The 16214-nt window shown below is 46.1% G+C and overlaps 1 protein-coding gene across 1 annotated transcript in view; it reads left to right on the forward strand.

The window, feature by feature from the left end:
- Nucleotides 1-16214, forward strand: part of LOC146193755 (uncharacterized) — an 81137-nt gene that overhangs the window by 5514 nt on the left and 59409 nt on the right. The window contains exon 2 of the mRNA XM_084602820.1: nt 10754-10963. Within this exon, the coding sequence (XP_084458946.1) occupies nt 10754-10963 (210 nt within the window). The remainder of the gene's footprint in view (nt 1-10753; nt 10964-16214) is intronic.

Below are 16214 nucleotides of genomic sequence, written 5' to 3' on the forward strand. Positions count from 1 at the left end.
ATGGAAGTGCACTAGGTGCGGCCTGCTACGTTGCCCGAAACCGGCGGGAGGCGCCTACTTCCCGTCGCCGCCGCCGCGGCGCCACCGTTCGGGGACAGCCGCGCGCGGAGAGCTGCGCCTGGCTGCGGTTTCAGGGAGGCGTCGGCGTGGTAGAAGCCTTTTATTTTAAGGATATAAGAGCTCCGCTTCACATAATTTGGCAAGACGAATTAGTATATACTGTCATGTCTAGGTGACCATGTCAGCACTTAGTGCTTGCTCGGCAAGGATGTATACTGGATGTATACTGGTTCAAGGCCACTCGATTGGAGAGCTCGCATTACTGTGATGTTGCATTCGGATCAAGTTCTTAGTCACACGAGAATGTCACCTGGCTGTGAACAATTCGAAGCTGTTCAGCTGCCATGGTAGCCTAATGCATAACCACTTAACTATGACGCGAATTCCGTGTGTCATTTTCATATTATTTACTCATTCTTGCATACAGATTTTATACGCAAATTAATGTCAACCTGTTCTAAGCTGACAGCGCTATCCAATAAAAATATACTGTCCTACTGTGAGCAACCTCTGTGAAAATGCGACATGTAACCAACCTTTCTATATCATTCTGACAAATTTTACGGTGAAAATATGAAGATGTTTATTAGGTTATATCTAGATAATAACCTGGGATCTTCGACTCAGTTGGAGATTTTAATCTTTGTACGCCAGAATGCTATCCGTCATGGCTTTCCGCCTTTTGCATGATCGAACTAAGCGCGCTTCATAGAGCCGGTCTGCCTCAAGGTGCTATGCATATGCGCCGAAAGTTTTTATTACTATTTTTATTGGTTGCTCGCAAACCCATACAATTTTGCTGGTTTCTAATTTTCAATGGAAGAATGCGCATCGAGTGTTCCTGTTATGAAACTCTTCGCTGCGATCACAAGAATGTTCATGCTTCAGAGCGCCACTGCAGCCGAGATTCAGCGAGCAGCCGAGTACGCTTAATTAATGGCCACACAAAAAAAGGAAGAAAATTACCAATTGTAGATGGAAAACCTTTCTTCAGAGAGGTTTATTCCATAGCCATAAACGTCGCTCTACTGTTGAGTTCACATTTCCAGCCCAGCTCGCTAGCAGTGGGTGCAGCAACTTAACGATATCTTGCATAGCGCCTCAGCATGGGAACGATCATTGTTTTCATAGATTAGCTGCAGGTACTGTGTACAGTGAGAAAACAATGATGAAATCAAAGATTTACACAGCTTGTTACTTCACCGGACCTCTTCAGACTTCATCATCCTGTTAATGATGGTGCTCATAAGCTGACAAGCTTGATTACTTCCTTTGCGGGGTACATCAAGCCTCCATTGTCCTTGGTTTTCATTAACCTGTAACTGGTCCAGTTGACTCATATTTCTTCGAACAGGCTCTTGCACGACTGACATGTCGCCTCAAAACCATTACCAAATATCGCATAAATTAAGCAACAACCTGGTAGTAATAAACAAAACTTGGGGTTCTTAAGTCTCCTTGAGGAGCTTCGTTAGAGTGCCCGCACTTTGCTACGTGCCTTATTCACCGTATCCCATAATTGCTGCCTCTGTTGCATATCATTAGAATGCAGTCTTAAGTCACCACATTATATGAAATAGCGCCCTACACTAGCTATATAAAGCTCCTCTCTACCGAAGCCGTACGAACGTGCCCTATAGGAGTATAGTGTGCCTGACTTGGGATGTAAGGGTCCAACTTTCAATAATTCCCATTTCACCTTGACATCTTATTGACTCTCGCTGGTTTTGCAGCTCCTGCCACTTTGAACATGTCATGTGTTCTCATTGCGCCAAAGGTGTCTGGCCATATCACCAACTAAAGTGCCTCTTACCAGAGAGGTATTTTCCGCCTTTCCGCCGACAGAGCGGACGCCGGATTTTCTGTGGAACGTGCCTTTGCAGTTTATCGCATCGGCTCAAACAGTCTCAAGAGCATAAACAAATATTGTATGCACAGGAGGAGGAGGAGGTAAACTTTATTTAAAGAAGAGGTTGTAGGCGCGGGGTGGGTTGACGTTCCCTCCTTTGCTTGCAAGACCACTCAGATTAGCGCGGCAAAATTTAGAACAAATTGTATGCTATATATATATAAAAAACACAAAAACATTCGTGCCTTTCTGATATGTCCTCGCAACATAACCTGCGAGAAAAGCTTCTGGTGCCACCTCATCGAGTTCATCTGCTTCACAACACATCGTTAAAAATCCTAGTTCACTGGCCAGCTCCCTGGTAACTAAATAGGTTAAACAACATTAAGGGGACACAGGAAAAGAGGACGACACAACTAGCGCAGTTGTCCTGTCCTCTTCTCCTGTTCCCGTCATGTTGTTTGCACTGTTAACCTATAATTAATCACCAACAAGTCCAATATGCTGTCCCTTGTAGCAAATTCAATGTCAGCTGATAGGGCATTATGCTTCAGCATCTGGACGTTTTAACCTCAGCGCCGCTTTCATTTCAGAGGAAGCGAGTGCATTTCCACTCGTCGCTGCTGCCTTTGCCTGAAGCGAGCTCAGCAGATAAAATTACAGGGTCTCTTAGATGTCTCTTAAGCGGAGGAGCCTACCCTTCTCCTATCATTTGCCTCTCATCGTTTGCCACAGTTCGTCATTTCAAGTTGTCGTTTGATATATTGGTCGTTTCTCAGTCATAATGAGTCTGCCTGAGTAGTCATTGTAGCCCTTATCACTCATAACTAAGCAGGTTACTCATTTAGAATCAGCAGTGGTCATTACATGTCGTTTCACATATTGGTCATTTCGTAGTCATTAGCAGTAATGATGAGTCATGCCTAGCTATTATAGTCATTACCGCATATTGCTAAGCACTTTTACTCATTTCTAATCAACTGCGGTCATTACATGTCGTATTTGATATACTGGCCATTACAAATCATTTGTCATTATTACCCATTATTAGTAATTAGCATTAGTCATTACCTCTATCAATGTCTATTTATAACTTTTATTGATTACCTATTACCATCAATCAATTTCATTCTTAATCTCCCTCCTGGCGCGTCCGCTCTTGCGACTGACACACCAGTGCACAGATGCGACGCACAGATTATAGGCACAGCTTCTGCGCAAGGATTTTCGCTCCATGAGCCTAGAACGGCTTTCGCCTTAAAAAACAAACGCATCCCGTCTCAACGTTAACGTGCTTGCACACGCGCACAGAAAAAAATTTGGAGGACGCTTAAGCTTCGCCTTCAAGAGTGGAACGTGATAGCGTTATTACATCGCAGGGGACGCTTTCCCAGCAGAAGCGCTACGGCGCAGCGATCACGTCAGAGGCGTCCGGCATCAGAAGCTGCACCTAGCAATCGAGCTGTGAGTGGAAAGAGGAGCCGCGTCGCCTAAACACCACTGTTCGCGTGACACCCCAAGGGTATTGGGGCATCCTCGCACCGGTACCCGCGCGGCCCAAAGGGGAGAAGCGGGTGAGCGAAGATAGTGATCTAAAGAAAGGAAAGACGCTTGATTCTACAACCCGTGAGGGTGCACGGCGAAACGTCAGGGGCGCGTGGCGCGCCACGTGTGGGGGCAGCGCCGCACATTGCGAGGAGGGGTTCTTCTGTGTTTGCCGCAAGATAGCGCTGCATGTGCGCAGAGCGCAGAAGAAATGTAGCGGAAACGTACTTCGCTACTCGTGTACTGCGACTTCTGTAAGTAACATGCTCGTAATTACCGATATACACCGCAGTATAACGTTCTACGGCACGTTTCTAAGGCAACACCGCATTCACTAGAAGCGCTTTTGTACCGCTTTCAGGCATCGAACTCTTGGCTGAGTAAATAAAGAAAAAAAAGAACTCTTGGCTGAGTGGTAGAGTCTCCGTCTCACACTCCGGAGACCCTGGTTCGATTCCCACCCAGCCCGTCTTGGAAGTTGCTTTTTATTTATGAAGTGCATGCCGGGATTTATCGCTCACGGCCAACGCCGCCGACGACACCGGCTTTTCTGCGACACGAGCTCCTTAACGCTACCGCGTTAAAAAGTGCGTTTACCATGCAGACACGAGGCGAACGCGCCCAGAAGGAAGCAAACCGCGCGCTCAGAGCCGGCGACCCCGGCGAAGGCGTGTCCCCGAACAGTGGCGCCCTCAGCAGAAATAGCGGGAGCAACTGTAAACTCCCCAAGGACGCGTTTGCCCATTGACGGCGGCGCGACGCAGCAGGCCGCACCCAGTGCGCCTCCATCCAGCGGCCGTGTCACTGGTTTCCCTGGGGGAACACTCCTCCACGTTAAAAGATGCAGCTTAAGCTGAAAAATGTGCGTAAGAGAGGTGAACACAAGTGTTTGGAAGGAAAGGAAGGTGTAATACTGCGAGAATAACAGGAGTTAAAAGCGAAGTTCAATGCAACCTGCTCATGAACACCTTTTGATATTAGAGGAAGTTGTGAAGCTGTCTATTGAGGTACCATAAAAACTGGCCGCGGGTTTTAAATTGAGAGGGTATAGAGTGGCGGCTGAGACTCGATTGGGCTCAATCGAACCCATATGATACGTTCTATTAAGCGAAAATTCGAAATAGTTTGGTTTGAGGGCTTTAACGTCCCAAAGCGACTCGGGTAATGTGACACGCCGTAGTAGAGAGCTCCGCAAAATTTGATCACCTGGGGTTCTTTTAACGTGCACACATCCCAGGGACGCCTTGCTTTTCACCTCCATCGAAAAGCGGCCGTCGCGGCAAGGATTCGATCTCGCATCCTCGGGCATAGTAGTCGAGCGCCCTAACCCATCACGATGGGGCTATTCAAAATGTATTAAGTCTTTACTCACTATATTGAGCAGTAATGGCTTACACCCTGGTACCAAATAATTACTAGAAAAATACAAAAATATTCTTTGGGTAATATAATGATATCTAAACCAGCGTGTATAACAATTTGTCTGGAACATCACACTTACACTCGAGGAATACGCTTTTGAGTTTTCGCGAAACTAGCAACGTGCGCGCAGTTTTCACTGAGACAATATTCTATAAATAAATCCTCGATATTTGCCGAAAATACCCACTCTGCCAACACTTTGAAAGCAGCAAGTTACGAGGTCGTGAAGACGATTTTAAAATTCTCTATAAATATTGTTATCTGGTGTTGCATGCTGGCATCCAGCAAGTGAAGGACGAAGTGTCTGGTTGTGTGAATGAAGACGACGCTGAGGGTTGAGTTGAGCCGTTAAGCAGTGTCCATCGACTCCGGAGTTGTGTTGCCCACTGGTGCGTGGTTTCCACTCGTAACATCTTTGGTTGAGGTGCTGGGTGCGGTGCAGAGACTCCACTGCGATTGACATAGTAGAATGGGCGTGACGGCATGTACCAGCATGATGTACCATGTGCATGATATACCAGCATGCACACATACACCAGCACCGAGGCTGCATGTTCATGCTTATAACTCGCTATAGGGGCCTGTTTAGCATCTCTAATTAGTGTTGATATCGGAAACAAATTCCGCGCATTATCTTTTTTTCCTGAAATAGTCGCAGCCTGTGGTTAGTGCAAAAGGAAAGGTTCAACTGTAACGTAATTTTGTTGATGCTTGGCGTAGACTTCTACTAGTCTGGAAGAGTTTTTACCGTTGCATCAGTGTTCAAGTCGATTTTACATAAACATTTTAAAATTCTCTAATTCGAGTAGTAGTGCTGTTTAAAGAAGAAATTAAGCCTTAGTGAAATTATTATACAACGAAAATACATCACACTCAAATGACGCGGAATAAACTGCCTTCGTTTTTACTCATATTTATGACTAAACTGCCTTTCAGATTAGCTTGGCTTCCCTGTGGACAGGAATTGAAATGAGACATATAGGATATCGAAGCAGCTGACATTTTGTTGCTCGTGTCATCATCGTAAGTCTGACCCTACCCACTGCAGAGCACAGGAATTGCTCTTATCCCTCCGATTCACTCTGTCCTGTACCAAATGCGACCGTCTTATTGCCGGAAACTTCTTAATCTTATCCAACTGCCCCGCCGGGGTGGCGCAGTGGTTACGGCGCTCGACTACTGTTCCCAAGACTGCGGGATCGAACCCCGACCTCGGCGGCCGCTTTTTGATGGAGGCGAAAAGCAGGGCGCCCGTGTACTGTGCGATGTCAGTGCACGTTAAAGAATCCCAGGTGGTCGAAATCGCCGGAGTCTTCCACTACGGCGTCTCTCATAGCCTGAGTCGCTTTGGGACGTTAAACCCCACAAACCCAACCTAATCTTATCAAACTACCTGACTTTCTACCACCCCCTTTTCTTCTCCCTTGGAAATCAGTTCGTTACCCTTAACGACTATCGTGTGAAATATAGAGTTGAACATTTCAAAGCAAAATATGAGGAAAGGCGTGACGGAGGGCCTCGGTAATTAAGACCACCTGCAATGACATCGCACTGAACAAAAGCGCCTTGCCACGGGCCAGTTAGCCGCGTTAAGTTGTCGTGTGAACACCTGTTCTGTTTATTTTATCATGCACACCGACCTCCGCTCGGTTGAGAGCGAAAAGGACGAACATTTATTATCCTTATTTTATTCGGTGTTAGTGAACCTGGCTAATAATTAGGGGGCACTCCGCCGTAACTGCGCCTTAAAGGTGTGACGCCATAGCGGCCTGGGGCCCTGTGGTGTGCTTCTGCATTGAGAAATCGACGTAAGCACGTTCTGCTTTTAGAAAGCCGATTTGAAGTTTAAAACGTAAAGGCGTCATTTATCCTGGCCACGACGTATCAGCTCTCAAGAGTTCCAGTATTCGCCGCATGATGGCGCCACTGTTTTTTCGCGACACGTTTTTTACGCATTATCTGTAATCTGGTCTAAGGCTGTTCGGCCGAAAAAGCACAATACGACGTCAGGCAAAAAAGAAAAAAAAGCTTTCTATGAGCATTTATTTTGCTGCTAAAATGTCACTCCTGCATGCTACTCAGATCACGTGTTTGGCTCACGCATGCATAACAAATCTCAGCACATGCCGCAATACAACGACCTCTATATTTTCACAGCGACAATTTTCAGAAACTGATTCGTGAGCAATGTAAAAGCCGTGATTTTATGACACAAGTTAACGGGGCACCACCGCGCACTCGCCCAGTTCCGCCCGCGTCACTTAAGAGCGCCTAAAAAGAGGGCGCGCTCAGAAAGCTCACTTGACGTCGACGGAAAGGAGGTGACAACAAACACGTGTTGAGGAGTCACCTTTATCCGCCGTGGGCGGTCGCCAGAAACAGTTTTCAAAGATCATTTGCAAAATATAGGGTTCACGCAGGACTTTTTAGGGTTGGCTCGAATACTCACAAAGAGTAGCGATTTAGATTTTTCCTTTAAAATATTATCGTAAACGCCGTTCCAGGGCCCCTTAAGGCAGTAGCTACACCCGCATTTAGTTCAGTTGAGGGATTCTTCCCTGCATGCAGTATCATTATGATTTAGCCATAGCCAGCTATTTACTGAAACACTGACCTGCAGCAAAGCAGCTTTTTTCCTCTCACATCCATCCATTGCTGAAGTTTTGCGACGGCTGTGTAGGTGTAATCAGCTTCGCGTGCGTAACGCGACTGGCTCTGTTAATAAAATTTAGAACGCATTTCAAACAGTTTGTTTTATAGGTGAGGGCAAAGGGGCCCAAGAATTGACAAGCTAGATAGTTAAGAACGTCTGAAAAAAAAAAAATATATATATATATATGGAGTGAAATACCACCGAAATGTCGACCGTAAAAGTCTCGATGGCGCACGACTGGAACCTTCTACTTGATAATTAGCGCTTGCAGCTTAGCTTAGCACCACGTTTGCTTTAGGCCACGGGAAGAAAACAGAAGGGGTCAGAGTGCGGCCGTGAGTATTAATAGTTGCATCAGTCTCTTTGAGCGGATGGAAGATTTGCTTCTGTGTGCTTGGGATTGTTGCTTTTCATGCCAGGTACTTCATTTGACAATGCTATTCTTTGTGTCTGTGTGTCCGCTAGGTGTTTTAGTAGACTGTTGGCTCTAATTTACCTCCTGCCCTCCCTTCCCAGAAAACCATACTATATTCAATGGATATTCAATGAACATCCATAAATAGATATCCGATGTCCATATGATGTTTACAGAAGTTGATATTATGTTGACATAACATCCATGGAATGTCCATTTTGACACTTGTGGACGCCCATATAATGCCCACAGCATGTCCACACACAATATTGATGAGACATTAAATGATATTGTGTGGATATTAACCAATATATTTTTTGGTGCTGCGAGTTGTGCATTAGGAGTACCCTACTTTATAATAAGCGAGTAATTGCTCAATAATGTCCACCCAAGCACCATATGGCTCCACCTGGGTGGATATTATTGAGCAATTACTGGCTTATTATAAAGTAGGGTGAGTGGGCGTTACTGTGCAGCTACTACCATCCTGCAAATATACTTCTCTTCGGGGGAAATGCCCTAAATACATTTAGAGTGCACTAAGTAATTGATTCCATACTTTGCAGCAACAGCTGAAAATCACCAAGAAAAATTGTTGTTGTACAGTCATGTTTATTTGGTCATTTATGTTTTATTTTGCCTCTGTGATATCAAGTCCGGGGTGCACATTGATGACCTGCAAATATACAAATGCACATATATAAATACATGACAATAGTAACGGCAGCACATTTATCACAAACATGAAAAAAGTAGAATGGTGGGTATGATGCAAATGAAGCATGTTCATTGATGCAATCTGAGCTTGGTAAAATGAACTCAGCAGCAGTCACAATGCACTGGCAGTATATCCTAAACAAGCACACTTATGGAGACAGCACTCTATTCTTCACCAAAATATTTTGAAAATCCATGGCAAAAACTCATATTGTAAGCACACTGCAAGAAGTGGTAAAGACAGCCCTTTTAATATAAACAGGAAAAAAAAAAGTGAAATGGTGGGTATGCTGGAAGGAAACTGTTCATTAGTGTAATTACACCAACAATATACACATACATACAACGTAAACATATGCTGGGCCTTGCAAACAGTGGAAAGGATTTTGTTGCAATCTTCCAGTGTTCACGGGGCAACATTCAGCTTAAATTAAAAAGCAACATGTGTAAGAAAAAACATACAAGACCACCAGGGTGTCACTAAGTATGACAACTTAAATGAAAGGAAATTTCAAGGAATGAACACAGGAAAATTTTAGATAATGTTAAAAAATGATTAAATTCAGAAAACTGCAGCTGACTCCCAAACAAGAGCAAAAACATAGCAAATTTAAAGATAAGAACTTTAATAGCTATCAAAACCCAAGCCCTTGAATGCCTGCTATATATTCGAGAGTAGCAATGAATGATGGGCTCTTGGTAGTCTTTCACCATCACAAGACAAGGCCGGAACTGCCTTCTAGAGCTGCGCTAGGAAGCTGTCCACTTTACTAATAAGAGGTAATGTATATGGTAGGCGGCAGGACTGCCCTGCAAAGTGTTTTATTCAAGTTCAGGCTTTTCTAGACACCCAAAATCGCATCTGATTGCCTCTAGCTTGGCTGCCATCCCTATAATGAACAACAAGTCCCACACGCATGCTTCTTTCTAGAGGCAAAGAAGCGGCACTGTGTATTTTGCCCACATTGACGGTTCAATCATCCCAGCTCGAACTAAACGTCGTGTATTTTTAGCAATGTATGCCCTCAACCGAAACGATAATCGACTGGTAAAGTCACCGCCACTAAAATTGCACAATACCAGAAACCAAACAGTAACATCAACACTCACCATTTTAGCTGTTCTCCCGCACAGTCGTCTGGTGCTTGGCCGAATTTGGGCGCGGGACTACGTGAAGCACACAACAAAAAGGCCGCCGTAGCGAGAACAACACAAACACGCGAAAGAAAAAAAAAAAAGAAACAAGCGAACGAACCACCACAACAACGCAGCAAACTGAGGCGGCTGCCACAGCAATGCTGGCGGTGGCGCTAGCGGCGCGGCCGGTGGCGATGACCGTGGCTACTAAGCTGCCAGCTCTGTTGTTGGTTCTCGTTTCGGAACTCTGGCGTTTGTGACTGCGCTCGTTTCGGAACACTAGCGTTTGGGACTGTGAACACAACGTGAGGAGTCTCTACAAAGTTTGGCCTTCCGCACGTGTTGGCAGCCATGAAAAAAAAAAAAAAGAAATGCGCCAGTTGATAGCCTAAATAATTCCTTCAGAAAAAAAAAGGACCAAACATTGAGTAAACATCTCTCCGACCTTGTCTCTCCCCTGTATGAGACGACACATGCGCAATATGTTTGTGCTATAACTTCAAGTTAAATATACATCCACTCAAAGCTTTTAAGCACTTTTCCTAGATTTCTATACTCTGAAAGAACATCCACGAAATAATATCTTTAGAATATCCACTAAATGATTATTTTCATCGAATAATCCTCTCAATATCCACACAATATCGACAAGTGACATTGGACATTAGGGCTATTTGTGGACATCCTCTGAATATTCATGGTTATCTGGGTTTCAGTGCGATAATTTCTATGCAGTGCTACCTTTATGGTTAAAAAATAAAAATGCAGAGATGCACTGACATACAGAATAGCTTACTGAAAGGAACACAATAACGGTAATAACATACACATTATTGTAACACTAAAAAAGGAAAACTAAGCGGCCCAAAAGAAGCAGAATAAGAGTGCGATGCATTGCCGGCGGCTTTTCGTGCGTGCTACGAAAGTAAGAGTGTGCGTGTTCTTGCGAGCACAGGGCAGCGGCCTGGTGGTTGCCATGCTCGGATACGCCTCCTTGACGCGGCTGAACGTGCTGAGCGTGGAGAGCCAGCGCTGGGGGCTGCACGGACACCAGCGACACCTGGCCGCACTGGCGGTCGCCACCGTGGTGCTCGGATCGGCGTGCTCCCTGGCCGCCGTGCTAGGATGCGTCGACGCCCTACTGGCCAGAAGACCGCATCTGACGGTGTGGTGCTATATGCAAGCGCTTTCTTTGAGTTTGCTTACAGCTAATGCCTACGCGAAAAAAGGATGGCCAATGAAAAGACAGCTCACTTTGTGCCATCCGTACTGTACGCGTAAAAAGTTAAGTGGCTGCATGCATGTATGTCATGCGAATAAGCCTGTCATAGGTGCATTTCAGCTTAGATTTCTGGGAAGGTTGTTTGACGTGAAGGACAGAATTGGGTTCAGCGGTTTTACCATTCTTGGTTTTGCGATCGGTTTGTTATTGGTTTTTCGTTTGGGTTTGTGATTCGTTTGCTAAATGACTGAAATTATCATGGTAGAAGAAAATAGCACAGGAGACGGGACAAGGCAGTACACAACAAGAGCGCCGACTAACAACTGAATGTATTCAAAGCGTGAGCGTATGAATACACTATGCGACAGATGCACGGGAAGGAAAAAGGGCCAAAACGTCAATACGAAAAAATGTCATTCTCATCATCAACAGTTAATATAGGCAGGCTCATGATGCGACAATGAAACAGAAGGTATGCTTGCGCATGAAGCTCCTTTGCGGGCAATAAGAGCTTCAAAGCCTTATCGTGATCTAAATAAACAAGAAGCAGTGTGCTGGCGAAGACTGCAGACAGGTACATTCCCAAACCTGCATATCCTTAGCAAGATTTACCCGTCGCAATGTCGGGACACCTGTCCATGGTGTGGTAGCAAACCTTCGTTATACCACATCACGTGGGAATGTGGTGATAGCGATAAATTTTGTAAAGACCCGAGTGCGGAACAGTGAGAGAGCTGGCTTTCCAACGGCGATCTGGGTTGCCAACTAGGTTTTATCCAGCACGCCCAGCGAGCAGCGAAGCTCAGCGGAGCCCTGGAATAGGGACATCGACCCTGTGAGAAGGAAGACGGACCTCTTCTTTCTCGTCTGCTACTAGCACAAGACCTTTCTGGATGATGATTATGATGATGATGAAAACAATTATTGACATTGGCTTAGATTAAGGGAAGGCTGGTTAGGTCCCTAGTAAGGGACACCATTGGTAAAAGCCGCTGTCCGTGCTCTTTCGACAAGGGATCGTTGTTCCTCTAGGTCCAAGCTGGACAGGGCCGCCTCCCAGCCTTCCCACGTTGGCTGATTTATTATATCAATACTGGCATTTTGTTGACAAGCCCATACCATATGGTATAAGTTTGCCTTCTGGCCACAAAGTTTGCACTGCGCCGAAAAGGATTCGGGCTGAATGGCGTGAAGTGTTGCTGGATTATTAAATGACATAGTTTGTAACCTTCGAAGGTGACACTCTTCTGATTTACTAAGACCCTTAGCGGGCTTCGGGAATTTCTGCCTTTCAAGGCGCAAATGCTGTAATATCTCTGAATATGTTGTTAGCGGAGAGGGGGAGCCTAAATCAGCAAGGGAGGACGTAGGATTCCGGGGAAGAAAAGCTCGGGGGGAAGCGTGTGCGCGCTCATTTCCTTCAACTCCCTGGTGACCTGGTACTCATATTAGCTCCATCTGTGCAGCTGAAGTCCTACGTTGACTCAGAATTTTGCACGCTAGCGGGGTGATTCTGCCACGCATATAGTTTCTATAAGAAATCAATGTCTTTCCTATCTTATTCTATCCCTGGTAAGTTTTCAGTGTAACATTTTAGAATGACGCACTGTTCGAAAAGTGGAATACAATTCGGACAAGATTTACAATGCACCGCCAAGTTACTTTTGGGCACAATGTAAGCAAGGGACGACGAATGTTCTCTGAGGCGATAATTGATGCATCGCCCTGTCTGACCTACATACGAGGCCACGCGGAAAAAAAAGGGACCTCGTAAACAACGTGGGTGCGGCAGGTAACAAAGCGCTTATTATGTCTCTCGTCACATGCAACCATTCGAGGACCTGAAAAGTTAACTTTCTTGCACATACGCTTCAGTTTGTATGGGGTACTGAACAAAACAGGGATGCTTACCCTGAGCGCGACACGCTTAAGTGTATGAGACACTTGATGCACGTACGGATCAACCGCAATGTTTTGCCGGTTCATCAGCTTCTGTTTTATTTGGCCCACAGAGACCCGGCACGTTTTTAATAAACTCTCAAGAACACTGAACAAAACAGGTTATGGAAAGCCGGCTAACTTCAACCGTCCCATCTGAGCGTGGAAACTGATCTGCACCTGGTGCTTATACGACCTGCTTATGATATTTTGGAGGGCTCCTGTAGCAACTTGCTGTTTGATGACCTTGAAATGGGCGGACGTGAACTGCAAGAAGCTTTCTCGTGCACGGGGCTCGTAGCGCCAGCAAAGGTGTTCGCTGTGATCGATCACTGTCATATACAGGAAACGTATGTGTCCTTCGTTCAGTAATTCCTTACTCAGACGAAAAGGAGAAAGGCGAGTTTCAAATATCATGAAAAGATGGCCCACACGGGAAGTCACGTTACTTGGGTCAGTCCAAAAAATCTCGAAAAATTACCTGGTGCAGATCGGTTTTCACGCTCAGATGGGACGGTTGAAGTTAGCCGGCTTTCCAGAACCTGTTTTGTTCAGTGTTGCTGAGGGTTTTTTAAGAAAGTGCCGGTACTATGTGGGCCACAAAAAAACCGAAGCCGATGAACCGGAAAAGCATTTCGGTTGTTCCGTACGTGCATCAAGTGTCTCATAAACTTAAGCGTGTCGCTCGCAGGGTAGGCGTTGTTGTGCCGTTGGGGTTATCACACAGTATCCCACAATCAACAGGGTAGTGCCAAGTAGTTGGTTGCGCAGCGATCGTCACCCGTTTCGTGAACGATGGCTGTCAGCTCCCTGGGCGGTAGCTATGGATCCAAGCCGGCGCGGGTGAGATGAAGAAAAACCGTTATACACCATTTACAGGCACTTACACAACGAGGTCGGCTCTGGGACAGAAAGCTAACATAGCCACACACGACGGTTTTCGTGCAGCGATGGCCGGGGCGATTCCACCGCGTTCGCTCTCCCAAGGGGCGAACTGCTCCGGGTGGGCGCTAGTGACGAACTCACTCTCGGAGTCTCGAGCGGAAACACTTGCGTCTACGTAAACCGAGAATGCGTGGACGCTCAAATGGTGTAATCCGACGGTAGCATTTTCGCAGGGCCAATGGAAGAGCTTGCTGCACTCTTGCTTCAAATATGCCGCGGAGCGAGAAGGGGTCCAACGCCTGGGCCACTGCGCCGAGCTGTCTGGATGCTCAGCTCATGTTGAAAAACGTCGCTTCTCTCCCCTTGGCACGGCTCGCGTCCAGTGCACCGGCGTCTTGCAGAGCAGTATCCAAATTTTGTGAAGGAGGCGTTCGCCGGAAAAGTTTGGCATCCGGCTGAATTTCTGGGCGGCTTTGGCCGGGCACAACAGCGTACATGTTTTGTTCAGTGCCCCATACACCCTGGAGCGTATGTGCAAGAAGGTTAACTTTTCAGGTCCTCGAATGGTTGCATGTGACAAGACATAATAAGCGTTTCGTTTCCTGCCGCACCCGCGTTGTTTACGAGATGCCTTTTTTTTTGTTTTTTTTTTTGCGTGGCCTCCAATGTAGGTAAGACGGGGCGATGCATCGATGATCGCCTCAAAGAACATGCATCGTCCCTTGATGATATAGTGCCATAAGCAACTTGTCGCTTGCATTGTAAATCTTGTCCGAATTGTTCTCCACTTTTCTAACAGTGCGTCATTTTAAAATGCTACCCTGAAATACATACCAGGGAAATCTTTGAAGCTCTTATCATTGCCAGCAAAGGGGCTTCATGCGCAGGCATACCTTCTGCTTCATTGTCGCGCCATGAGCTTGCCTATCTTAACTATTAGTGATGAGCATGGCATTTTTTCGTGTTGACGTTGCGGCCCTTTTCCTTCCCGCGCATCTGTCGCTCTGTCTGTTCATACATTCACGCTTTCAATACATCCAGTTGTCAGTCGGCGCTCGTGTTGTCTATTGCCTTGTTCCGTTTCCTGCGCTATTTTTTTTTTTACCATGATCAGCCACGAACTCGCCCAGCAACACACTTTGAGACTGAGATTGTCATTGATGTTTAACAGCAGCACTTAAGCTTTGTCTGATTAACTTAGACTGATCGTATTGCGATAATTAAAGTGAGAACTGACCTATATTCAATGTGTGTCTAAATACAGTGCCACTTTTTGGCGCAGAACGTAGAGAAAGTGTCGAGGTGACGAATTTTTTTTTTCGTTTGGCGAGGAAATAAGGTTGAATGAAAGAATGGCATAAGGCACGAAGGGGTATCTTGAGGTGGTCGGCTTCTTTTTTTACTTACGTCGTTTCAAGACTGAAAATATTTCCTTTATTGGGGCGCATGCATGCACTGTTCTGGTCGGCAAGAAGTGTCTTTATGCCTCGCCGCGGTGGCGCAGTGATTACGGCGCTCGACTACTGTGTCCAATGATGAAGGACCGAATGCAGCCCGCGGCGGTAGCTTTTGAATGGAGGCGAAAAACTAGGCTCTCGTGTGTTGGGCGATTCCAATGCATGCTAAAGAACCTCAGGTGGTTCATTAACGTGCACTGACACATTGCCGCAAAGAACCTCATAAACCAAGCCAAACCAAGAAGTCCCTTTGCAGTCTCGCTAGACAGCTTGCTGATTCCTGTTATGATTATGACGTCACGGAACTTGAAGCTGCATTGAGTGTGGTCTGAAAACACAATTATGGTCGAAGCCACGTGTTCATTGACTATTTCAATGCTGCAATTTTGAGCAAGACCATTGTCTTCAAAGCAGTCTTCCCATAGCATATGCCATGGATGTGAGCTGACCAGTAGGTATGTGCTTGGCGCTCTTTGGCTCAATATTGCCAGGGGGCGCTCGCAGCGAAAGACGTTGAAGTGGCGCTCGGAGAAAAAGGACGAAGTGAATCGGCTCCGGACTAGAAGAACGTACCTAAAGCTTGGACCTTATAATTCCACCAGGAGTCACGAGCAAGAAGCTGCTTTTACCGAGTTGCGTCTCCGTCTCCAATCGCCGCCTATTCTAGCCCATTTCGATGAGCACGGTGAAACAGAAATCCACACTGACGCCAGTAACATTGGCCTTGGGGCGGTTCTCGTGCAACGTCAAGAGGGTGTGGAACGAGTCGTCGCCTATGCCAGCCGTGCTTTATCCCGCGCCGAGATGAACTATTCAACTACTGAGAAGGAATGCCTCGCCATAATTTGAGCGGCTGCAAAATTTCGCCCCTACCTTTATGGTCGCCCATTTAAAGTGGTCACTGACCACCATTC

Source organism: Amblyomma maculatum, chromosome 4 (genome assembly GCF_055883805.1).
Source record: "Amblyomma maculatum isolate TAMU_Amacu chromosome 4, ASM5588380v1, whole genome shotgun sequence".
In the NCBI taxonomy this organism is placed as follows: domain Eukaryota; kingdom Metazoa; phylum Arthropoda; class Arachnida; order Ixodida; family Ixodidae; genus Amblyomma; species Amblyomma maculatum.